Source organism: Mus caroli, unplaced genomic scaffold (genome assembly GCF_978045245.1).
Source record: "Mus caroli unplaced genomic scaffold, Mus_caroli_1 scaffold_13, whole genome shotgun sequence".
Classification (NCBI taxonomy): domain Eukaryota; kingdom Metazoa; phylum Chordata; class Mammalia; order Rodentia; family Muridae; genus Mus; species Mus caroli.
Genome location: NW_028227268.1, coordinates 72,274,827 through 72,301,033, shown reverse-complemented (window position 1 = coordinate 72,301,033; position 26,207 = coordinate 72,274,827). Strand labels below are relative to the sequence as shown.

General features: G+C 50.1%; 1 protein-coding gene across 1 annotated transcript in view; it reads left to right on the top strand.

Moving 5' to 3' along the window:
• Adamts2 (ADAM metallopeptidase with thrombospondin type 1 motif 2) overlaps window positions 1–26,207 on the top strand; it is a 203,093-nt gene extending 176,886 nt beyond the window's left edge. Inside the window, exons 11-22 of the mRNA XM_021176447.3 lie at window positions 405–550; window positions 2,476–2,651; window positions 5,455–5,588; window positions 6,296–6,419; window positions 7,341–7,421; window positions 7,962–8,128; window positions 9,411–9,570; window positions 12,414–12,546; window positions 13,246–13,453; window positions 15,797–15,926; window positions 16,900–16,989; window positions 23,737–26,207. Coding sequence (XP_021032106.1) covers window positions 405–550; window positions 2,476–2,651; window positions 5,455–5,588; window positions 6,296–6,419; window positions 7,341–7,421; window positions 7,962–8,128; window positions 9,411–9,570; window positions 12,414–12,546; window positions 13,246–13,453; window positions 15,797–15,926; window positions 16,900–16,989; window positions 23,737–24,197 — 2,010 coding nt within the window. The 3' untranslated portion in view covers window positions 24,198–26,207. The remainder of the gene's footprint in view (window positions 1–404; window positions 551–2,475; window positions 2,652–5,454; window positions 5,589–6,295; window positions 6,420–7,340; window positions 7,422–7,961; window positions 8,129–9,410; window positions 9,571–12,413; window positions 12,547–13,245; window positions 13,454–15,796; window positions 15,927–16,899; window positions 16,990–23,736) is intronic.

Genomic DNA, 26,207 nt, shown 5'->3' with positions numbered 1-26,207 from the left:
GCCCGCTCCTCTTGTTGTCACAGGCAAGGTGAGGCCTGTCTCAACTGAGGGTTTTGATCTTTTGGGCCAGTAAGATTTGATATCGCCTCCGCATCCCTGTGCCTTCAGAGCAGGCCCAGGGCAGCCATAACTGACTGCCCCAGTGAGGGGGGTAGGCCTCTCCAGCAACTCTCATGCCTGGAGTGGGTCAAGGGAATGCCGTCTTACTTTTTCTTTGTAATTACTTCTGTTTTTTTGTTTTAATTTGGAGGGGTGAGGCATGTGCCACAGAAGTCAGAATACAACACAGGACATCAGTCCTCTCCTTCCACCCTGTGGGTCTCAGGGATCAAACTCAAGTTTATCAAGCACCAAAGGCTTTTACCCAATGAGCCATCTCACCGGCCTGCGTCCCTATCTTTTAGCACTGCTTCAAAGGCCACTGCATCTGGCTGACACCCGATATCCTCAAACGAGATGGCAACTGGGGTGCCTGGACTCCGTTTGGCTCCTGCTCACGCACCTGTGGCACAGGCGTGAAGTTCAGGACCCGCCAGTGTGACAACCCACAGTGAGTTGACTTGACATTGCTGAGGGACCCTAAGCTGGCAGAGAGAGTAAGGCAAACCTCCCAGTCCTAATTTCTCCCCCACTTAGGTTCAGAGGAAGGGCTCCTTCCCTGACTCAGAACCCATAGCACCCTAGAAACGTCAACTCCTGCTCACTGCCCTGGGGCCCCTGGTCCACTTTAGACAGTCCTTCTTGGCCTAGGGAATGGAAGAGAGAAGATGGAGCAGAGATGAGGAATTGGTGGGGTGGGGTCCGCAATGGAGGTTCTCATGGAACCCAGGATGCCAGGAGCCTTGACCATAGCAGGTGTAGCCAAGTAGCTCGTTTCTAGTTAGGTGAGAGACAGGGTTAGGGACTGCCACTGGTGCTTCAGCACCCAAGCTCCCCATCCCCTCCTTTCCTCTCTCCCCAGGCCCTGTGGCTACTCACACACATATGGGGTCACTTGTCTATCTTGGGTTGGACTATATGATGTTTTAAAGATTTTGCTTTACCTGCAAATACAATCTAGAACGTCACATAAAACCGTAATCTGACTGCCAGCCCCTAAGTGGGCCAGGAGCAGGCTGTCTCAAAAGTCCCTGGACATATCCAGTCTGTCTGATCTCAGGCCACTGAGGCAGCTCCTATTCTTTGTTCCCCGAGACAGTTGCCCTGTTTCTGTCAAACTAGACACTGTCCACCAGGGAGCCAAAGAGATCAGCAGTCACAGCCAGGGAGAAGGGTCAAGACGTTATCGAGGATGAGGACAAACTACCTGTGTCTGACCACCCCATCTGTACATGAAAGCCTTTCTCCCCCAGACCATCCTTCTGCTTGGGGTCCCAGGCTATCCTGCAGAGAGCCTGATGGGAAGGTGGAGCATAGTGATCCCTTGAGCAGCCCTGAAGGATTTTTCTCTTGCTTTGGGAAGAGAGGAGCACCACAGAGAACTAGAGCCTCAAAAGGCCTTGGTGGGTTGGAACTGTTCTCTGCACAGTGAGGAAGTCACAGAAACGTGACTCATGCTCTCTAAGGTGGAGAGACCCAGCCCTATATCAGATGTTTGTTAAGAGATGTATGCGTGTACAATTCCACAACTCCAGGATTACTCTAGGTACTTTCTGCAGCATGATGGTTCAGTTCTGTGTGCCCAGGGCCTTGTCCTAGGGATACTCAACCAGACCTTGTCATCCTGGGATTTGTGATCCAATGGAGCAGAGAGACTCCTAACATGTAGTCATAGCTCTGTGCTCATTAACAGTCTTGAGCTTTGAGGCTAGGGTGAAGGTGGCATGCCCAGGGATGCGCTCTCTCTCCCTCTCCCTCTCCCTCTCCCTCTCCCTCTCCCTCTCCCTCTCCCTCTCCCTCTCCCTCTCCCTCTCCCTCTCCCTCTCCCTCTCCCTCTCCCTCTCCCTCTCCCTCTCCCTCTCCCTCTCCCTCTCCCTCTCCCTCTCCCTCTCCCTCTCCCTCTCCCTCTCCCTCTCCCTCTCCCTCTCCCTCTCCCTCTCCCTCTCCCTCTCCCTCTCCCTCTCCCTCTCCCTCTCTCTCTCTCTGTCTCTTTGTCAGGGTTTCTCTGTGTAGCCCTGACTGTCCTGGAGCTCACTTTGTAGACCAGGCTGGCCTCGAACTCATAGAGATCTGCCTGCCTCTGCCTCCTAAATGCTGGAATTAAAGTCATGCACCACTATGCCTGGCTAATGAGACCTTCTCAAAAGAGCACAAATGGGGAGGAGGGGTTGGTGGCTACTGTCAGCTCCTTCTAGTCTTGATGTCCCAAGGCCTACCTGGCTGAGAGCTACCTGTGTCCTAGTAGGGCTGTGTCTCTTTACTCAATAGAAGTTCCCACTCCGTATCTGAGACTCAAGGATTTCCCTAAAAATGCCACCCAGGGGCAGGTATTTTTCCAGAGGCCCCAAGAAGGGGAACCTTTGCTTTTTCCTGCAGTCCTGCCAATGGGGGCCGCACCTGCTCGGGCCTGGCCTATGACTTCCAGCTCTGCAACCCCCAGGACTGTCCCAATTCCCTGGCTGACTTCCGGGAGGAGCAGTGTCAGCAGTGGGACCTGTACTTTGAGCACGGTGACGTCCAGCACCACTGGCTGCCTCACGAGCACCGGGATGGTGAGCTTCTGGGAAACGGATGGGAGTCAGCTCAGGACGCTGGGCAGGGCAGGCAAACGGATGGGAGTCAGCTCAGGACGCTGGGCAGGGCAGGCAGGGGCATGCACTGTTGTACACCTCTGATCCTGCAGGAGGCAAATCTGTGGTGATGCTTGGACCAGCAGCAGGGCACAGTGCTGGCTAGTGTGGCTCCAGGGTCCCACTCCTGAGCAAGGGCTCTGGGCTGGGGACAGGGCTTCAGTTCCAAGGGAACCAGAACACCAGACGTGGAACGGATGCTGGGATGGAGGTTCAGAGGGCACAAAGTCCTACAATACCCATGCAGGGAACAAGACTGGAGTTGCATGGCACCTCAGGTGTGGGGTAGGGGCAGAAGTTGAGCCCGTGAGGCAATCAGGTGACTTCTGATAGGTAACTGAGCTGGTTTCTTTTCTGTTGCTGTGATAAAGTACCCCAACAAAAACAACCTAAGGGAGAAAGGGTTGGTTCTAGCTAACAGTTCCAGGCTACAATCTATTATAGCAGGGATTACATCGAGGCCACAGCACTTGATACATTCAGAGTCACGAGCAGAGAGAAAAAGAATGCATGAATGTGTGCATGCGTTCAACTCTTTCTCTCTTTGACACAATCCAGAACCCAAACCCAGGGACTGACACTACCTGCTCTCAGCCTGGTTCTTCCCTTCTCAGTGAAGGCAATGAGGACAGTCCCCTACACACATGCCCACACCTACACACATGCCCACACCTACACACATGCCCACACCTACACACATGCCCACACCTACACACATGCCCACACCTACACACATGCCCACACCTACACACATGCCCACAGGATGACCTGGTCTAGACCATCCTGTGCTGGGATCCTCCCCCAGGAAACTCTAGACTGTGTCCAGCTGGTAGTTAAAACTGACTGTCACAGCAACCGCTCTCACATGAGGACTGTCCATTGCAAGTGGCAGAAACTGAACCAAACAGTTGACGCTTTAAATGGCACTTATTTTGTGTCTTATGAAATTGAAGACATTGTAGCCTTAGTGTCCCCTCACTAAGATACCCAGCTCCATGGATGTTCAAGTTCCTGTAGAAAATGTTTGTGTATAACTTATACACGTTTCTCCAGATACATTCAGATGACTTATACTACCTAACTCGCCAGAGATGCTATGCAAATGGTTGTTGTTTAGTTAGTTTTCTACTGCTGTGATAAGGTAATTCATAATAGAGTTTGGCTTGACTTATGATTTCAGAGTCCATGATGGTGAAACAAAAGAACCCCTGAGAGTTCTTGATCCATAACCATGAGGGCTGGAGAGAGGGGGAGAGGGGAGAGAAAGAAACGAGAACAATGGGGGTCTCATGAGTTTTTTGAAACCTCAAAGCCCATCCCCAATGACATGCCTTCTCCAGCAAGGCCATAGCTCCTAATGCTTCCCAAACAGTTCCACCTGGTGAGAACCAAGCATTCAAACACATGAGCCATTCTCATTCAAACCAGCACCATTGTTCATCTGTATTAGTTAGAGAATAACGAGCAAGGGTCCATACAAGGTCAGTGCAGAGGCAATTCTTTTTTCAAACATCTCCAGTCTATTATGGGTTGAGCCCTTAGATGGAGGACATGAATACAAGAGACTGGTTCTATTCCATTTGTGTTCCTCTCTCTTCCATTTGTATGTTTTAAGCATACAATTTCTATCTCACTCCCCCCAAGCACTGGACAGAGAATGGGAGCTGGGAGTGAGTCTGGGTGCCAATTGGAGTCACCGGCTTGTGCTGATTCAAGGCTGAGGGACAACAGAGCTGACAGGGCTGGGGGACATGAAGCCTGGTGACCCAGTGCATCAATTGCTTCTGATAATTAATCCTGAACAAAGAAAGTGACTTGAGCCCAAATCCAAGAGGGTCTGGCTACATTGGATTGACTCTTACAGCGTCACTCACTGTGCAAAATAATGGGATTCACTGTGACAGTTTAATACATGTCTGTCATCTTTTGATTATGTTGCCCCTTCATTATATTCTTACCACAATAAGCAGATATCTTTGAGAGAAGGGAGGGAGAGAGATTCTGAATATGAGCGAAAATGTGAGACTTGATTTTCTGAGTCAGGCTTAATTTGTTTAATATGATGAATCTCAAATTCCCCTCATCTTCCTGAAGACAATGTAATTATCTCCTCTATGTCTGAATAAAACTCCATGTGTATACATATCACATTTTAAAATCCACCCCTCTGTCAGTAGACACATACCTAAGATTCCACACTTTGGGTCTTGTGAACAGTTTGAACGTGCAGGCATCTCTGTGGTGTACTCACTTAGAGTCCTTGGGGTGTGTTCCCAGGAGTGGTACAGCACAACATGTGAGAATCATAGCTTTAGTTTGTGGAGGAGTGTCTACACTGATTTCCACAGTGGCTGCACTCCCTCACACTTCCACCAACAGTGAGGAAAGGTTTTGAGAAAGGCTTTTTAGGTAGAGACCCTCTACAGAGTTGAGGGGTTCCTCCAAGTAGGGCTGTGGGGACAGAAGACGTGGGCCAGGTTCACATCCTGGCTGGACCAATTGGGAAAAATCTCTTCCTAAAGCCAATAGCACCAGAGTCAAAGTCTCAGAAGCCAAAAGGGTAGGAAGAAAGTTGCCATCCCCTGTCTCTTTCTCTGTGTCCTCCCAGAGCACAGATTCGCAGGGATTAGGGATGGGCCTGGTGAGTTCTAAGAACACTGGGAGTTTTCTCTCTGGGGATCTTTCTAGACAGCTCTAGACTAACACCCTATCATGTTTCTTCCAGCCAAGGAGAGATGCCACCTCTACTGTGAGTCCAAGGAGACAGGGGAGGTGGTGTCTATGAAGCGCATGGTGCACGATGGAACACGCTGCTCCTACAAGGACGCCTTCAGCCTGTGTGTGCGTGGGGACTGCAGGGTGAGTGCCATGAGGCAGCAGACCAAGGCTCAGGGTTGCCACCTTCTGGGATCCTCTCCTGTTCTGTTCAGACTCCACTGCCTAGAGAAAGGTGTTGGGCTTTCCTACATCTATTAACAAGTAGCACCATCCTCCACCACAGACATTCTGGTTCCGGTGCACAGACTCACGGGTGATGAGTCCTCTAGAATGTGGGATCTAGGGTCAGACTAAGCCTTCCATGCTTACAAGGCAAGCCTCAGCATCTTTGGGCTGTTGCAGGGAGTGAGCAGGATGTAAAAACAATGTAAAAACAATGCCCTTTCACTAGGCTCTACCTCTTAAAGATCCCACCACCTAAGAGTTGCTACATTGAGACAAAACAGCCTAAGCTTTGAGTGGAACCCCTCAGGGCTGCCTCCAGGGTGGGCTATGTGGGTGCTCTTGGAGATAGGCAGCATGGAAGGGCTGAGGACAGAAATACTATGATGAGACAGGCTCTGTGCTCTGCATGAACTGAAGCAGAGAGAGAGAGAGAGAGCACATGGCCCATGACGGTCATATGGGGTCGGCCTCTCTCTAAAGCCCTTCTTCCCCTGTATCAGGAGCTGCTAAGAAGGGATGCACAGATCCTGGCTGTGGTAGGGAACTGGTACTATAGGTCTTGGGGTCTCATGCATGAACAAGGGTGATCTCTCAAATGTCCCCTGCCCTCTCTTTCCCTGCAGAAAGTGGGATGTGATGGGGTGATCGGGTCCCGCAAGCAGGAAGACAAGTGTGGCGTGTGTGGAGGCGACAATACCCACTGTAAAGTGGTGAAGGGCACATTCACGAGGTCACCCAGGAAACAAGGTGAGAAGCCCACCTTCTACCTAGGGTGGAATGCTGGTAGCACCTGTGGGTCTGGGACCCAAGTGTCCCCACCCTTGGGACCCTCTATAGGCCCATGACTATTTGGGACTCGGGGCTATGAGGGTCAAGGGGAAAGAGAACGGGTTGGGGGATCCTGAGTCTGAGTTCCCGTGGGTGTGACGGAGAGAAAACTGGATTACAGGTGGACTTTAAAAGCCTTCATCTGAGGTGAGGGGCTGACAGAGGGCAAATCTCTCCGCCCTTCAGGTTACCCAGATGCCTGTTGTTTGATCCCTCCCTCTCCTGCCCACAGAGGGCTGTCATCAGGACTTCCCTGAATCTAGCGCATAGGGGACACCCTCAAGCCACATCAAAAACACAGCAGCCCAGTACTGAGGCTGAGTTTCCATAGGACCCTGCACCCTCTGGGTTGGCCTGCAGCAACTGACCACACCCCTGTGGTCTCAGTCAGCCTGTGTCCAACATGCAGACAGGCCTCTTCTGTTTTCTGGTGTAAGGCTACAGAGCAAACCTATAGTCCCTGGCTAGAAGGCACGGGCCAGAAATGGCCTTGCAGGTCAGGTGCTCAGCTCTGGTCTTGGCAGCCCCACATACGGGGTTCTAACATGGTTTGCAGATGAAGGCTTCCCTGGGGCCTGCTTGCTAGATGAGGTATCTTAGACTAACTTCCAGCATGGCTGGAACCTGAACATTCAGTGAAAGAGGCAGCAGAGAGCCACTTGGGACTTGGAGGCGAGCAGGAATGCAGGGTAGGGAGTAGCCAGCTTTCCAGTTGACCCCTCTCCTACCCGAAAGCAGAAGCTTTGCTGTAGTGAAGCTGTCTTGGAGAGCAGACCTCTCCCAGGGCATGTGCATTGGAATGGCTTCCTGTCTTCTCATCTGGCTTTCCCACCCACAAAGATTACATCAAGATGTTTGAGATCCCCGCGGGAGCCAGACACCTGCTCATCCAGGAGGCCGACACCACCAGCCACCATCTGTGTGAGTCACAGCCTAATGTCTGTCCCAACACCTGTGAGACCTGTCCTCTGGGATGGGCAGAGTACCCAAGCTCCGAGGCTTGGGCTGTGTGGCCAGGTCCTGAGATGGACAGCCTTGATTGACAGATGTGCCTCAGTCCCAGGCCACCTGTCTCTCCACTCATCACACTTCATGGCTCTTCCTACATGTATCTTCCACGGCGAGATCAGAACCTGAGATCAGAGAGCTCCTCTGGCAGCAGCTACTGATGGCCCTGGGTCCCATTGAGGTCATGTTGCTCCAGCTTGCAGAAGGATGGAAGTCCACCCTCTCTGAGGGGCACTGGGCTAGGCAGTAGTTAACCTGGTCTTCATAGAGCAATCAAGGGCAGGATATGAATCCCAAAACAAGTCGGGTTACTGGTAACAAGGACAGACACCCCCCCTCCGGTGCATGGAGGGAGGGGAGCACAGCTAGGAAACCCCTATGGCCTCCCTGCCAACCAGTAGGACCAGTAGCTGTGTGCTGCAGTGACTGTGTGCTCCCCTTTACCATTCTCAGCTGTCAAGAACCTGGAGACAGGCAAGTTCATCTTAAATGAAGAGAACCACTTGGACCCCAATTCTAGATCCTTCATTGCCATGGGTGTGGAGTGGGAGTACAGGAACGAGGAGGAGAGGGAGACGCTGCAGACCATAGGCCCACTCCACGGAACCATCACCGTGCTGGTGAGTGCTGCCCACGGCCCCAGTTTGCGGGTGCACAGGCCCCCCTGCGGGTGCACACAGCCCTAGCCCGTGCGTGGGAGACCTGGGACGCTCAAGCTCTGCCTGTACGCTTAAATCTATGCTCTGAGCAGCCTCTTTCCCTGCCATGGTCTCCTTCTCCATGTCAGCCATGAGTGGGCATGGACCCACACGTCAGGGCCCTGCTTTCTACACCCCTCTTAGTGACCCTGGGCAAAGTATGCTCTCTAGACATTTCCATTTTGTCTATTTGAATGACATTCACAGTTATGCCATCAGATGCGTTAATCTCTGCAGATGTGCTGAAATTCTCACACCTGAGAGCTCAAAAACCAGTTACAGGTTACACTGAACTTTGTGTCCAAGCAAAACTGGATCTCAGATCCCCTGGGTGTAGGACCATAGGCTGCTCCTGATTATGGGAACTCCTGGTGGAGTGGGGAGACCTGGATTTTCAAGTCCCTTTTAAAGTTGTATTTTAATTAATTGCTTAAGTGGTATAGTTTATTTATTAAAACAAACAAGCAAACAGATACATGGTGTCATGCACCTGTAGTCCCAGGACTCAGGAGGCAAAGCAAGATTAAAGCAAGCTCCAAGCCAGCCTCATCTACATAGCAAACTCCAGGTCAACCTGGTCTATGGAGCTAGCTCCAGGCCAGCTGGGACAATTTAGTCTCAAAAATGAGAGAGAGGGAGGTCCGTAGGTGTGGATCAGAAGGCGAGAGCACTTAAGTTCTCTATCAGAGGACTAGAATTTGGACCCCAGCACCCACAGCAAGAAGCATACAAATGCCTATAGCTCCTCCGCAAGGGGTTCAACACCCTCTCTGACCTCTGTGGGCGCTGAATGAGTACATGCATGAAAAAATAAATCAATAAGATGTAACTTAATGCTTTTCTGTTGTGACCAGCAGCCTATGCGATCCTAGCTCTCTATAGATTCTCCTTAGAGGTTAGATTCTCATAAACCCACTCATGTCACACAAAAGTTCATTTGGCTACACCTAAACTACTACCAGGATCCATCGCTGCTGTTAGCATCACAGGAGGGTTGCTCCACATCCCACTAGCCAGGGAAAAGGTCCAAATTCCAAATTTCAAGCACCACTGTAAAGCTGAAAAGCCATTCAAGATAACCATCGTAAGTCTGGGGCTGTCTATCTCCCCTGGCTGTCAGTCTACCTGATGCCTCTAAATTGGCTATAGAGGGAGGATAAGAAGCTGAGCAGACATACTCATGACCATGTTGGGGTGGCCCCAGGTTATTCCTGAAGGAGACACCCGGATCTCACTGACATACAAATACATGATTCACGAGGACTCCCTCAATGTTGACGACAACAATGTCCTGGAAGATGACTCTGTGCGCCACGAGTGGGCCCTGAAGAAGTGGTCTCCCTGCTCCAAGCCCTGCGGTGGAGGTGAGGAGGGGTCCTCACTGCTGGGGTTCCCAGGATCGATTGGAGGTGGAACAGCCCTGGCTTGAGACTCAGTGTGAGCCTAGGGGAGGTTGGGGCTGGTTGGATGGGCTTCTGAGGGAAGCTTCCTGGGCCAACAGTACCCTCCTGACTACAGCTCTGGGGCAGTGAGCTTGTCCTTTGCCAAGGATGAGAAATGCCCATTGGAGCAGCACATAAGCAGCCTCTACTGGCATGACCAAGGGCTTAGCCTATGCTGGGAAAGGTCTGGGCATAGTTGGGAATGTCGGGTGCTTGCTTGAGACACCAGGCAAAATATGGCCAGAATGGCCTGTGGGGCATCAGTCACACCAGTGTGGACAGCAGCAGTACATGGGGAGGGAGGCTAGCCTGATGGAAGGTGTGAGCTGTTTGGGCAAGCAATACTAACAAGACTCCAGCCACACTGGGGACATCTCAGAGGGTTGGGGGGGGGTCCCCTTTCCCTAAGTCTATTCAGAAAAAAAAACACAAACCTGACCAATCTAGATTTGGGGCCTGGAATAGGTAGAGGGAAAGCGGTCTCTAGTGGCCTCAGAGAATTCAACAAGGAGCCTGGGAACCTCCTTCTCAGCCATGGCAGTCTTAGCTCTCTGGTATGTGTTGGAAACGCTATTTAATAGCTCTTTTAGTTATTAGACCTGGCCAGTACTCCAATAATCAAGACTGAGTTCTATTGATTTATTTAATCAGCTCCTGCACAATTACTGGGGAATTACCTCTAATCTATTTTTCTATACACTAGACTGTTAATTCCACAGCTGAGCGCCCCAAGTACTTGCTTATGAGGTGGGCCAGGTTATTTCTGCTCCACCAATCTGTCCTCAGGGGGCAATTCACTCGACCATGTGCTCCTGATCCATCACATCTACTGGGGACTTCCTCCTGTTCTCCTTCTCTCTCTCTCTCTCTCTTTCTCTCTCTCTCCCCAGCCCAGTAACTCAAGTCCTGCCTACCTCCATTCTCCTCAGTAATTGGCTGTAGACACTTTTATTTAACCAATAGCTTTACATACAAATACATGACCCATGAGAACTTGGTTTGGGGGAGGAACTGGAGAGCAAGGTTTACATAACAAAGGTCTATGTATTCAGAATCCACTCTGAGGGCAGCCAGATCTTGGGGTTCAGATTTTAGCATTTGTATACACAGCACTAGACGAACCCCAACAGTTTTGCCTTGTTGATGCTCCATCTCCACACCCCACCTCCATCTGGTCCAGACCCATGTTCCCGCTGACCCTTGTAGATCCACTCGGGGTCCAAGAACGACCTTTTAAAGGAATGAATGTGCACTGGAGAGATGGCTCAGTGTCTACTGCACTTGCCTGGCAAGTGTGAGCACCAGAGTTCAGATCCCCGGAACATATGTAAAAGCAGGGTGGACGTGGAAGCCCTCCTGTAAGTCTAGCCTTGCAGGGCAAGAGAGCAGGGGATCCCCAGGGCAATCTGAGTATCTATACTAACCACATTGGCAAGCTCTAGATTTGATTGTGAGGCCCTGTATCAATAACTCAAATGGAAGAGAAATCAAGGATAATTGCCGACATCAGCCTCAGGCACTCCACAGAGTGTACACATGTATATACGCACACATACACAGAAAAATAAAATGAAGATATGAACAAGACCCTGCCCCCCTCCTGTATTGTAATTCCTCCAGTAGCTCCTTTTGTGAGACAAAAGCCAAAATTCTTCCTGTGGCCTCTGAGGTCCAGGCAAGCCTCCAGATAGTGTCCAGGCTGTACCAGTCTTGAGTAAAGTATATGTGCTTGTGATGAGCCTTGAGATGATCAGCTTACAGAAAGAAAAACTCTATTTCCACTCATGATTTTAGAGGTTCTGGCCCAGATCATGGCAGGGGCAGACAGACAGCAGAGGAAGCTGCTGGTCTTCCCTGCCTAGCCTAGCAGGTGGCTGGGAAGCAAAGAGAGGGAGGAAAGGGCTGGATTCCCAGTCTCCCCATGACCTAAGGGGCTCTACCTCTTGAAGGCTCCACCCCAAGCTGGCATTGCAGGATGGAGACCAGGCCTTTCCCATCCTTGCCTAATCCACAGCGAGTGATTTCCCTGAACACGCAGTGCTTCCCTGGGGGGTTCTGCACAAGCTTCTCCTCACTGTCCCTCAACCCCTCCAGAGGCCAGTGCCTTTCTTCTATGTCCCAGGATGCTTTCAGATGCCCCAACTAGGGAAGGCCGCTTGGCTGTGCTTAGATTCTCTTGTATATACACTAGGTACTATGGAAATTCAGGTTCCATTATTCTCTATCCTGGGACAGGGTAACTTACATTGTAGGTGGTTTAAAAATCCCACCCCCTCTTAACCTCTATCTTCTAGATACCCTAGATATTTCCCAGTAGCACCCGCACTGAGAAAGGATGCAGGAGACAGTGGTAAAAAGGAGTCATGCACTCTAGGTGCCCCTGCCTCATTGATGCCAGACCCCAAGATAGAAAATAATGGTTAAGTCATAGAGGGGAGCAGAGCCTTCCCTGTGACTCAGAAGCCATCAAGGGAGTCTGCATTCTTGCCCTCTCTGCTGGGTGCAGGGCGGGGTCCTTGCTATATCCTTCCAAGGCTCCCTTCTCACCCTTCACATCATTTTAAGGGCAAGGAGGAATTAGGCATGGTGACACAAGCCTGTAATCTTAGCTTGGAGGGCTGAAGCAGGAGGATTATAAGTTTGGGGTAATACTCGGCTGGTAGATGCCTTACTTCTCCAAGCCCACTTGGGGGGTCCCACCATCCCACAAGTCCCCTTGGTGGTCCCACCATCCCATTGAGCTCCTTCAAGCTCTCTGTCTTCAGGGTCCCAGTTCACTAAGTATGGCTGCCGCCGGAGGTTGGACAGCAAGATGGTGCACCGAGCCTTCTGCAGTGCCCTTGCCAAGCCCAAGGCCATCCGACGAGCCTGCAACCCTCAGGAGTGCTCCCAGCCTGTGTGAGTGCTGGGCGGGGCCACAGCCCAGGGGCACGCCCCAGAGGGAGGGAGGAAACTGGACGTCCTGGAAGCCCTGGGCTGGGCACATTGTAGGGTGTTGAGCTCTTTACCCACCATACAGTAGGTTAAAGGTATAGGTCCACTTCTGCCAACTGAACCGAAGCTCCGGGTACATATCAGAAAAGACAGGAAATATTAACAACACGTGGGTGGGGAAACAGGCTTAGGCGGCCCGGGCTGGCTTCCAATGCTTAATAGATGTTTCTAAGCAGCAGGATTGATCCTCAGACCCTCAGACCTTGGCAGGATGCATATCTTGGCCCAGGTTAGGGAAGATGGTGGGGTAAGGGACATGCAAGGACAGAAGCTCAGGTAGTCTATACTGCTCTTGAGTTTTGCTTAGGGAGGGTTCATTGACACCATCAGAAGATGAGACTATGGTCATGCCCAGGGCCCTGTGGGGGATAGACAGGAGGCAAACCCTTCAGGCCACCAGCCCCAGCAGAGCCTCTCCGACTCTGACAGGCAGGAGAGTATCCGAGCCTCCATTTCCCCTTTATGCAAGCCTGCACACATGGCAGATGCTTTTGTGAAGCAAGGAGATTCAGCTACAGGCAGGGGCTCACCCCTCTGTTCTCACTGCCCACCTGAGCCACAGCCAGACTGGTTCCCTGACCACCTGCCACTCTGCCCTGGCAGGTGGGTCACCGGTGAATGGGAGCCTTGTACTCAGAGCTGTGGGCGAACTGGCATGCAGGTGCGCTCTGTCCGCTGTATACAACCTCTGCACAACAACACCACCCGCTCCGTGCACACCAAACACTGCAACGATCACCGTCCCGAGAGCCGCCGGGCCTGCAACCGTGAGCTCTGCCCTGGGCGGTGGCGGGCTGGGTCCTGGTCCCAGGTAAGCTGTTCTCTTGGCTCTATGCCCTTGATCCCAAACTGAGCTCGCATAAGACTGAGGTAGATGGATCATTCCAGTTTTGATACAGGCCCTGTCCTCCAGACCAAAGCTCAGGTTTCAGGGCACCAGTGGGAGCCACAGCATGGAGGTCCAGGGTTTCCATCAGGGACCGAGGTACATGAGGATGGACCTCAGATCCTAGACAGAAGGAAAGCAGATATTTGTCATGCATAAATTGCACTGCTGGTTTAAACTATCTAGCAAACTAGTGCAGCCTATCCCAAGGCCCCATGCATGCAGGAACTTCCTTATCACCTAGAACCTTCCAGGGGTTAGGTCCCCAGAAACTGCACAAGAGCCATTTCTCAAAACAGGCTGTTGCTTAGGAATGTGAAGCACTTGAGAATAGCAGGTCTGCTGAGTTGAACACACACACACACAGAGAGTGAGGCCGAATGAGACCCAGTGCCAGGAGTCAGATAAGAGTGCACTTCTGGTTGCTCACCAGGGGCATGAAGCCATGGTAGAGGTAGGGGTAGAGGGTACCGGAGCCTTGTGTCTAGAGAGGTTAGAGGAGGGACTGCCAAAGCTCCCAGGAGTGGATGGGAGATGTTGCAGGAGCCCCAGCCCACTACAGGTTCTCCTGGGCCTTCAGCATCCTTCAGCTGGAGAGCTGCAGCAACCATTTTCCATTGCTATAATGAGGTGCTTTTGCAGGGAGAGTTGTAGGCGGATATGCTTAATATCCTCTCCTGGAAACGGCATTGCCTTCCTCCATTGTCTAATTATCCTCTCTACTGTGAAGTTGGCACACAAAGTAGAGGGTTTCATTCTGATATCCTCCAATACATGTGCCATCGCATTTCCTTCTAAGTCACATCACGTCCCCATTGCCCTCCCCCTCCCTTTTTCCTTTCCCCAAATAGTATTCCTCAAGAGTGTCAGGACCTTACACACACATACATACCACACACATGCACCACATATACTACACATACACCATACACACGCTACACACACACACACACACACACATACACACACCCTATACACATACCACACACATCCACATACACCACACCCCCATACATATAGCACATACACACACCAAACACATGCCACACACACATCCTACCACACATACACACCCACACACACAGTTCCACATATGGGAAGACTGTCTTATATCTTACATCAGAATGTCTTTCTGAGCCCAGCTTATTTGACTTCATATGATCTCTAAGTCTATTTTCTAGCAAATGTCATGTTTTCTTTTTCTCCATGTGTCTCTATGACTGAATATCCCATTGTGTAGGATCTAGGAAGATGGTTCCAGTGTTTAAAACACTTGCTGTGCACGAAGACTGGAGTTTGGATTCCCCACTATCCATGTAAATGCCTGGTGGGCATAGCAGCCCGCCCAGAGGTCCAGAGCTGACTCAGCAAAGGAATGCCAGGAGCAAGCTGGCTAACTAGATTAGCCGTGTCAGCAAAGTCTGACTTCTAATGACAAACCCCCAAATCACTGGAGGGTGGCCTGAAAGACTCTGAATGTTGGCCCCAGATCTCCACATGCACATACAAATTCATGCATGTGCATCACCTGCACATCATATATGAACCCACACATACACAAACATGCATATATGTACCATCTTTTTCTCTCTCTATGCATCTGTTGATGGTCAGGTAGGCTGGGTGCATTTCCTGTGCCAGCACAGAACAAACACAGATGTGCAGATGCCTCTGTGGTATGTTGACTTTGCATCCTTTGGGTGTATTCCCAGGATCAATGGGTCATATCTGGTTTTACTCTTTTGAGGACTCTTCCTAGGGCTTTCTAGCAGTGTAGAGGGTTTCTGGCTACTGTATAAAGCAGCTTCTTTAGTTCATGGGTTTGGATGTTGAAGGCCACAGTGTTAGTGACATCAACTTTACCCTTATGAGTGAGGACCTTATGGTATATGGCAGCATGATGCTACACGTGGAGAATGAGTCCATAGAGGACAGGCAGCCAAGGTCTAAACCGGCAGGAGAAGCCTCCCACTAGGTTTTGATCTCCTCTTCATTACCACCCCACTGGGGCAGAGCTTTCAACACATAGGTTTGGGATGACATACTCAAATCACATCCAAACCGTGGCAAGAAGGGAGGACCCAGAAGTTCCGGTGTCACAGTAGCCCTGAGAGATGGACGTGTGCATTCTAGGCAGCCTCCATGGGACAAAACCCACACTCTGCCCCACACCATGTCCAATGGGTCACCAGTCACATGCCTGAGGAGCACGAGCTGTCTGAGGTCCAGCATGGGAGGTGACCCTGACTGATGGTTCTGTACCTACAGTGTTCGGTAACCTGTGGCAACGGCACCCAGGAACGGCCAGTGCTCTGTCGCACTGCAGATGATAATTTTGGTGTCTGCCGGGAGGAGCGACCCGAGACGGCAAGGATCTGCAGGCTTGCACCCTGTCTCCGTAAGCCCTGTGCCACCCCTGTATAACCCCAGCATGAAACAGTCTAGGAAAGGGGAGATGGAAGCCTGGTGAAATCAAATTCTGTTCTTCTTCCAAAATGGCTGGGTTTGCTATGGGTGTACTTGAACTTGAGCACTTCCAGCCAGGGCTGAGACTTTCCCTAGAAGGAAATGGGATTGGGGTGGTGGGGGTGACATATGGGTATCCTTGGACATGCCCTGGTGTGCACAGAGGAGTCTCTGCCCATTCTTGCCTTCATAGCATGCATGATGTTACAGCCTTCAGCTCCAGTGATCCACAGTGAACCACAGCACAGCAGGACAGTGCTAGCCAACATGTTGTGACTCATACAATAGAGATCCCGGTATAGAAAGTGTGTGCCCATGAGATTAGAGGGTGTTTTGTATTGAGAACAACAATCAGAGCACTGTGTAGATTCCTGGTCCAGTGTTACATGTGTTTCAACATTTTGGTCCACACAGCAATTCAAGGCTAGATGTTATCCCCTCACTATTCTCTTCTACAGAGGATAGAGGACAAGAGGTCAGGTGACATTCTTGGTGGTGGTGGTGTCAGGATTTGCCATCCTCACCATGTTTCTTCAGTACAGTGCTTGAGTGACAAGGAGCTCTGGAAGTAAGATGGGGTACAGAGGATGACAGAACGGGACATGGATTGGGAAGTGGCCCAGCCTGAGGGCTGTGGGCAGTTGGCGAGACATTGAATACAGCTGGGTCCCAGGATGACTGGCAGAGAGGCAGGAGACTAGATCAGTTTATCCCGGAAGGAACCATGCCCCCTATTGCTCCAGGCCTCAGGATGCCTAGGAGCAAGCCGCTTTGCTCTAGATGTGCTTGCGTGCGTACGTACGTGCGTGAGTGCGTGCGTGCATTCATGCTTGTTTGACGTGTGTGCAGTGAGGGTCCTTCGTGGGGTCCTGGCAGCTGCATGCGACCTCCTCTTTTCCTTCCAGGAAACGGCTCAGATCCCTCCAAGAAGAGCTACGTGGTTCAGTGGCTGTCCCGGCCTGATCCTGACTCGCCTATCCAGAAGATCTCGTCAAGTAACCGACCCGTTTATAACTCTGCCTCTGCCCTCCAGTGCATGCCCTGCGCCTTGTGGAGCTTGCCTTGGGCTCCCCTCCTCTTTCTCTATGGAAAGCTTCCCTGACTCCTGCTGAGCGCTCTCTCGGGTGAATCTGTTTTCTCCGGGCCTGTGTGCTCGGCATGCTCCTTCTGAGCTTGTACCACTTGGCCACAAGTGAGGGCCAGCCTCAAGGAGGCCTGGTCTGGGGACACTGGCCTCTTGTAGGGAGGCCAGGACCTGGTTTTGTGATGGCTTGTAAAGGGGCAAAGATCTGTCGTGGTGCCGGAGGGGCCTGAGGCCACTGTGCGAGTGTAACCACCTCGCTATGGCGACCACCTCATTGGGCCACATTCCTCCAGGCTGAAGCTGCGGGTCACTCCAAAGAGAAGCCAGCCCCATCCCCTTTCAGATGCCACCCACCATTGAGTTGAGACCACTGGGGTCTCTACAGTGTGCGGTGTGCAGTTTTTTTCTCCCGGTCTCCCGTGCCGGGGTGACAGACCCCAAGTTTCCTGCGGTGTCAGGGGCTTCCCGGCTGCTGCTGCTGTCTCTGCTGCTGTTGCCCTTTGCTGAGTGTGTCCTTTCCGACTTGTGAAACCATGGCCTGCTTCCGTCCGGCCTTTGCACCCAACCTACATGGCCCTTGGTCCCCGTAGCCCCTGTCCTCTCGGGGGTCCAATCATACGGAGGAGGAGGCAGGGAGGCGTGTCCCTGAGATGGGACATCATGGACTCCACCACTTCCATTCTCTGTCCATTTGCTCCAATGGCCTTTTTATTGTCCTGTGCATATGACCCGTTCAGAGGATTGAAAGTGTGATTGATTGATTGATGATTGACTGACTGACAGATATGGATGTGCCTCACCTACCAGTGTGAACAACTACAGAATACCTCAATTTTTATTGCTTTTTTGCTTAGAAACACTATGTAGAAGATGCCTTAAAGTTGAAAGCTAACAGAATTGGCTGCTAACTCCAGCCTTAGATGGGGGATGTGATCCAAGTAGGGGGCAGGCACTGAAGATCTAGGGGGACCCCACCCATTTTGCCCAACTTTTGCCAAGAGTAAGGTTTCTAAATCCAGATGGCCTTGCTTCCTACCTGAGCCATCTGTGTGTGAAGGGACTTAGCAGGCACTCCGTCTATCTCTGACAAAAGGGGTCCCCCTCTGATGCCCACCTGGCCAGTTGGCGCTGACTGTTTTGTGGAGACTCCCACAAGGGGTTCCCACAGCGCGGCCTTACACCCAGAGGGTGATACACCTGGGTCCTTAGCCGTGACCAATGTAGCACTCCCAACTGACAGTCCCACCAGCCCCTCCTGGCCCCAGCCACCTTCATCTGTTAATAATTCAAGTTCCTGCTGGACCATGCAGCCAAGCCTCCTCCTACTCCCCTTGGCACTAATTACTGTTATGTAAATAATTGGTGTGTAACTGCAAATTAATCCTCTCACGACTGTTAACTTCCAACTTTGACGAGGCAATGTGAGTGATCTGTGTGGTCGCAGATGGCGCGACACGGTCCTGGGCATTTGCCTCCTGTCTGTACGCACTTTGGTTTATCAGGGATATTTTATTAGTGTTTTGTATGTATTTAATGACGTAATTACGTAGGTTCCGTTGTCGTCGTTGCTTTTCTGTTGTTTTTTTTCTTCCTTTCTTTCTTTCTCTCCATGAGACATTAGCGTGTGCCAAAGTGACTGTGAAAATGACCTTTTATTCTTACTAATGATGGAAAGACCTCTTGTCATGCATCTCACAAATAAACTCAATAAAAAAAGTTCAGTTCAACTGGGAGCTTGGGTTTGCTCGGCTGGTGGCTTGTTCCCATCACCTTCCTGGCAGGCAGTGCTCAGGTGCTATAGGTAGCAGCATCCTGTAGCATCCACCACCTGGTTTCTGGTTCCAGTGACTTTGCTGTCTTCCACCCCACCCCACCACTCTGCCCAACATAGATGTTTAGGGCCCATCTTCCACTAACACATATCCCAAAGACATGTTCAAAATAGGGCTGCCGCACTCCAAGGGCTTAGGGTTGCATTGTCAGTACTAAGTGAGCACCTTGCAGAGATGTCTCAGTTTTCTGCTCCTAGGTGCTGCCCGGGATGATGGCTTCTCCCTTTTTTGGGATCAGAGCAGAAGTGTGGGGTCTAGGTTATGTCTGCTGAACCACTGTCATGTGATTGCCTTGCCTTGAGATGCCTGTTCAGAAAGAGTAGGTGCCCATCAGCCAAGAGATGGGGGTAGGTGTGGTCATGGGAAGTCAGCTTAGAGAAGCAGAGCAGTAGTTGTATGTGTGTGTGTGTGTGTGTGTGTGTGTGTGTGCATAGATGTGCACAGCTCTGCCTGCCTGTGCCTCTCAGGGTCTGTCCTCAGTAGCCACAGGGCTTGTGTCCTATCACATACTGACGATAACTAGGCAGTGGATCAAAACTCAGCAGAGACCTCTTCACCTGCAGTCCTATAGGTGGGGCGCCTGCTTCATGATTGTCTGTGCTAGGGAGCAGTAAGAAAGTCCAGGAGGTCACAAGAAAGAACAATAGGAGATGGCCCAACATCTAGGAAATGGGATTGGCAACCCAGGCCCCAGACTCCAAAGATGTTCCAGGAGTCATGGCTGGATCCACTGCCCACAGCTCTGTCAATCAAAGGAATCATAGCTGAAGAGAAACTAGAGTCTTTAGGAGAGTGGTATCAACAGCGCTCTATCCCTCTGCCCATCTCCCCAGAGATGAGTCAAGATTAGCTGTCTTCTACAGGAACCCTGCGTTAGGGCTCCTGATGGCCCAGGATGCCACCTGCACGGGGCACATCCAAGGCCCATCTAAGGGGAAAATGCCGCTCACTTTGTAAATCAGTTTCATGGGCTCTAGAATGATAAATGGGCTCGTGAAACCACAACTCCTTTACCACGATGCATTTGCTCCCAGCAATACCCACTGCTTCTCCTTTATCCCTGATGACACCAGGGAGAAATTCTTGCCTTGGGCTTTTCCCAGCATCTGTCACGCTTTTACTGTCTCTCTAACTTAGAGTTCTGTGCAGAACTCTCCTCCTGGGGATTGGGGGATTCGAATTTGATTTTTAAATTGACTTCACTTTTCCTCGGTATTCATGTTTGAGGTTATCTATGGTGCTTGTCTTCCGTGAATGAGCCTAGTATCAATTTTCTCCTAAAACAAATGATACGTGTTAGAAAGGCATTCGAGAATACTAGGGGGGGGGGGCGCTGCTGGTGAGATGGCTCAGCAGGTAAGAGCACCCGACTGTTCTTCCAAAGGTCCTGAGTTCAAATTCCAGCAACCACATGGTGGCTCACAACCATCTGTAATGAGATCTGATGCCCTCTTCTGGTGTGTCTGAAGAGAGAAATGGTGTACTCATATATATATATATATTTGAAAGAAAGAAAAGAAAGCTAGCAGGAAGCAACTGATAATCCAGGTGGAGTTCAGATACCACCAAGATAAGAGAAGAGGCACGCAGATGACTTAATGTCTCCTATCCAAGTGCTGGCTAGGACTGGCCGTGCTTAGCTTTTAAGGGGACTTTAGGAACAATGTGCTCATTCTCAGTGGTTTACCATCATTTCTTAGAAGCCAATAATTTTGGTCAGCCTTGGTGGCTCACATCTTTAATCCCAGCACTTAGGAGGCAGAGGAAGGCAGATCTCTGTGAGTTCAAGACCAACCTGGTCTACATATGAGATCCTATTTAAAAACAAAAATCTGAGAGTCCTTGCTATTATTTCCTACTGGGAATGGAATGGAAGATCAAATATCATAAAATCAAACGTATCTCTGTAACCTCTCGCTAGCCAGAGCCTCAGGACACACAGTTCAGCTCTTTGATCCTGGAGAGCTTCCTGGTTACTGGTATTGTTTAAAAAGACACAGCCACTGGTGTACTTTCAATAAGGATTATAACCACCCCTTGATCTTGCAGATGGTTACATCCCAGGAATAAAACACAGGGCTGACTGATGTGGTTTTCTACGTTGATATTAATATACCAAGTTCTTAACCAGTGGGTTTTTTTATTTGCTCATTGGGTGGTTTTAATTTTTCAAAACTAAAGCTCTGCAGTTTAGTCTGAGGATTCAGAGAAGTCTACCTGGCACGCTGGTGGAAGGGCAGCATCCTGCAGAAGGGGGTCGAGATGCTCAGAGCTTTCTCCATTAACTGATCACTGTTTTTGTGCCAACCGCTAATCCAGGGATGATCTTGACCCAGAGTCGAGCAACATTTTCTGAAGAGAGTCACACAACAAACATGTTAGGCACTGGAACCTATCTTCTCTGCCACAGCTATGCCATAGTTGTTATGGTGGAAAAGTGGTCAATGATAATAAATGTAGCTGTGTTTCATTAAGGCTTTATTTATAAAACCAGGTGAAAGGATGAATCTAGCCCATGGCCATATATAGTTCCCTGATTGCTATAGGCAATCCTTGATTCAGCATGGCTGCTGTTAGCTTCCAGAGCTGTGATAAGATACCCGAGATAAAAGAAGTTATATTGGCTTATGATTTATTTCATGGTTTTCAGTCCATGGTCACTTGGGTCTGTGATAGTAATGTGGGAACACATGACAAAGGACATCTGTCCCCCTACCAGCTGGGAAGCAAAAGGAAAGACAGAAAGGAGTTGTAGTCCAGTATCTTTTTCAAGGCCACATCATCCATAACCTAGCTTCCTTTCACCAGTCTCTGCCTACAAATGGTTCTACCATCTTTTAACAGCATCAAGCCTTTTTAACACATGAGCCTTTGGGGGAAAATTTCAGACCTAAGCTACTCCAGACTGATGAGAGAGACAGTCAGCCAAATGAGGACACAGTTGCTTAGTGACATTTTGTTGTTTAAAGGAAAAGATACAGGAACAGGACAGAGCACCACTGTGTGACAGGAGTAGCGGCCTCCTGGGGCTGGCTTCTTTCTTTGTCAAAGCTTATTTTGTGGGAGATGTTCCTGTCACACAGGAACATCTTATTTAGAGCCCTCCTTATGTCCCTAGGACTATGGTCAATGCTTTTACACGTTCAGCCTCAGTAGCTGCCAGTAAGTGCAGATAGTGATGGGAAGGGAGTGAGTGGTACCCTGGGCCCCCAACTTCAACATCAAATGAAATGCTCTTCACATTCTTCATGTACTGGGCATCCAGGAAACACTTTCTCTGAAGAAGCTACCAGTCATCCTAACTGTTGTGTTCTGGCTGACCTGAAGCCTGAAGCCTTTGTGCTTCCCAGTATGTGGTGAGCACATTTCTCTTCTCAGTATTAAGACACCCTGGGATTCTCCTCATGGGCTGCTTTGTTTTCGGGACGTCTTCCCGTCTGTCCGTGGCACCTGCAGCTGGACACATTTCCTGCTTATTTGGACTGCTCAAAGCTCAGCCCTGCCTCTGGTGGTATACCTCTCTCTATTTTTTCTGGACTGTGGCTTTGTTGATCTAAAACCCAGAGTTTTCCAAATCTGGACGTGCTCATTATTTTCATGTTTCTGTTTTATATTTTTGAATGTATCCTTTGACTCACCTTTGGGACTCGTTCAGATATCGCCTGAGGCTCTGTTTGGGGACTCTCATGGTGATGAAAAAGCCAGACTCTGGTCACCTTTTCTAACAACTGAATGTGAACTTGTCAGCTAGGCAAGTGAAGAAGGCAGGGATCCATGAAGCCACAGACTGGGGAGTTTTCTCTCCTAGGAGAGGTCAGCCTGTGCTTGTCTGAGGGATGTGGAGCATCCCTGTGACCGTGACTTGTTATTTTATATTGAGTATGTTCCATAAATCATCTCAGTTTAGGTTTTAGAATGAGTTACAGGGGGAAAGAGAATAGAGAGTGACATTTGGGAAAAAGACCAATGAATGGGGGAGGGGGTGGCAATTGGCTGAATAACTGAGTCACACATAGATCTGGGGATTGACCAAGGAAAAGAGAGGCAGGGGAATTCTAAAGAGAGAGTCAGCGCTCTCCATGTAAACTGGCGCATGGATGATCAATTTCTTGATTGGGGAGGAATGAGGATGTCCTGAGAAGGATTAGCCTCATGCGGAGGTATCGAGTTTGTCTGGAAGTTGCCAGAAGTTCAGTGTGGCCAGGCCTCAGGCTGGGTCAGCACTGCCAGGACAGGATGCAGCAGATAAGTTTGGGCAAATGTCCAAAGGCCCGCACAAGTCTGAATCTTTAGTCTGTGACAGAAACACATTGGAAGGTCAGGTCAGAAGAGGTGGCACACAGTGAGGCTACAGTTGAAGGGCTGTGTTCGATTTTAGGAGCTGGTTCTTTTAGGTTGACTTTTGTTATAGTTACTTCTTGTAGATGACCATAGAGTCAAGTCCTGCCACAAAACTACACTGAGGTTCCACTGAGGTGTTGTGTGAAGATCCCAGCGAAGACCCATCCGTGAGGCTGAACTTGGAGGCTCTATTAAGAGTAGAAAGATTCCGTTTCTGTTTCAACTTTTGAGACAGCCTGGAAAAGTGGGTTCAGCTGGGGATTGCTCGCAGGAGGGGAGCAGTCCAGGTGGGGGTCTGTGGCTGCTGTCCTGCTCAGAGACGCAGACACCGCAATTATCCTGACTCTCCACACCAGCTCACTGCCTCTGTGCTACCTCTGGACTCTGTCACACGCCTCCTCCAGCAATCTGCACCTGCACTCTGCGGTGGGTACATTTCCCCCTCACCTTGTCCCTTGGTTATGTCTCCCACTCTTGTCTTTCAGAGGACCAGTGCCAAGGCGACAAGTCAATGTTCTGTAGGATGGAAGTCTTGTCTCGATACTGCTCCATCCCCAGCTACAACAAGCTTTGCTGCAAGTCCTGCAACCCGCCCCGAAACCTCAGCAACACAGAGGACGGAGGTGTGGAGCCTCCCCCCGGGAAGCACAATGACATCGATGTGTTCATGCCCACACTCCCGGGGCCCACTGTATCTACACAGGTGCAGCCTTCTTCGGGGCCTCCTTTGGAGGCTCCCCTCAATGTCTCTAGCACCAATGCCACTGAAGATCACCCAGAAACCAATGCTGTGGATGTCCCCTACAAAATCCATGGTGTGGATGAAGAGGTCCAGTCTCCCAACCTGATCCCTCGACGGCCAAGCCTGTATGTAAAGACAAGGAACCAAAGAATCCAGGAGCTCATTAATGCAGTGCAGAGGAAAGAGAAGCCGGGAAAGTTCTAATAAAATAGAAAGATTCGCATCAACAGCCTTTCCCCTTGCTTATAGATATGTTCCCCAGGTTAGCAAATCCTGTGTTTGTAGAAAATGAAGCCAAAAACCCTGCTTCCAAGAAGGTTTGGAATGCATGGAAAATGGTACAAAAGAATATATTGGGGTGGGTGGGGCATGTGACAATCAGCCTAACATGTATTTTCCAGGTTAGGAATGACCTCAATCGAGGCAGGCAGATTTCTTAGTTCGAGGTCGGCCTGGTCTACAAAGTGAGTTCCAGGACAGCCAGGGCTACACAGAGAAACCCTGTCTTGAGAAACAAAACAAAACAAAAGGAATGACCTAAATCTTGCGGTGATCTTAAGTGGAGAGTGGACAGGAATATTCATGTTCCCTAGTTTCTTATCAGTGATGGGAGGTCAAGGGGGATGACTCCCAGAGAGAAAAATTTTGTTCCAACTTACTAAGCAATGGTTGAGAACCTTCATTTCCTTGATGATGACCAGTCCCCAGACAAAGGGATGAGACCACTGGGGACTCTTAGGTGACAGGTGACATAGTGTTTTATTTATAGATCAATTGCCAGGTTGAGTACAACGAAGTGGAGGTCACGAGTCAAACCAACCCCAAGGCAGAGGATAGGATAAGTGTGGTAACCAGTAATATAGGGCTCTAACCAATCAGAAAAGAAAGCCCACCTAGAGCTGTTGGTGGGCTTTGTGGGCTTTGGCCATGGCTGCCAGTGTGACATATATCTTCCCTACAAGCCTAGCCTTGTCATAGGTTGCACTTCCAGATACCTCTGTTTCCTGTACTCAGAATCCTTTATTTAAGTTGTGGGGCTGAGGTCACCTGGGAGTTTCAGGTCTAGCTCCGCCTGGCTCCAACCACAGGTTTCCGTTTTAACTACTAACTAATTATCTGGTGCAGTTTCAAAACCTGGTGCTCGAAAAGTGTGCGGTGTTTTGATCTCTGCTGAGCAGGGGCTGTGCATCTATCTAGTTCTTTCCAGGAAATTGATGAGATTCTGTAATGGGGGGAATTCGAGGGCAGTTCTGAACAGGAGCCATTGGGTCAAAGGCAGCAAGGGCCACTTCTCTCTTCTCCACTTCACCCTGGCCTTACTTGCTGCCCCTACCCATGGCTGTGGTAGAAGAGTCGCACTATTCTTCTCTGATAGCCTGGGCTAAAAGACCCAGTGAGGAAGAATGATGGAGTCATCCACTCTGCTGGGATGACCCAGCATGTGGTCCAAGAACCAGGACTCTCTCTCTCCTAGAGTCCCAGTACTGCCACCATGGTGGTAAAGTGCCAGGATGTGGGGCCTCAGGTTCCGAGAATGGGTTTTGCCTATGGTCTGACCTTGCTCCTGCCCACCTCCAACCTTTAGATGTTCTAGAACCTGGCAATCTGGTCTGCAATCTGACGTACAGGGTGGGAGGTGGGAGCCCCACTTCACCTTTTTCTTTAGAAGCTCAGATGACTTTTGTTTGGGGTAGAATGGTGTTTGGTGAGTGTATTAGTCAGGGTCCTCTAGAGTCACAGGACTTATGGATAGACTCTATATAGTAAAGGAATTTATTGATGACTTACAGTCTGCAGTCCAATTCCCAACAATGGTTCAGTAGTAGCTGTGAATGGAAGTCCAAGGATCTAGCAGTTGCTCAGTTCCACATGGCAAGTAGGCCAAAGAGCGCGAGAGGCAACTCCCTTCTTCCAATGTCCTTATATGGCCTCCAGCAGAAGGTGTAGCCTAGATTAAAGGTGTGTGCCACCACACCTTTAATCCCAGATGACCTTGAACTCGGAGATCTCCCTGTCTTCATCTTCTGGAGTCCTTAGCCACTATGCCTCAAGATCTCCATACCAAGGTCCAGGTCAGAAACTTCTATCTTTTAGCCTCCAGATTAGAGACACTGGTGAGCCTTCCAATTCTGGATTGTAGTTCATTCCAGATATAGTCAAGTTGACAACCAGGAATAGACACTACAGTGAGGCAGATATGAACGGGAGGAAAAT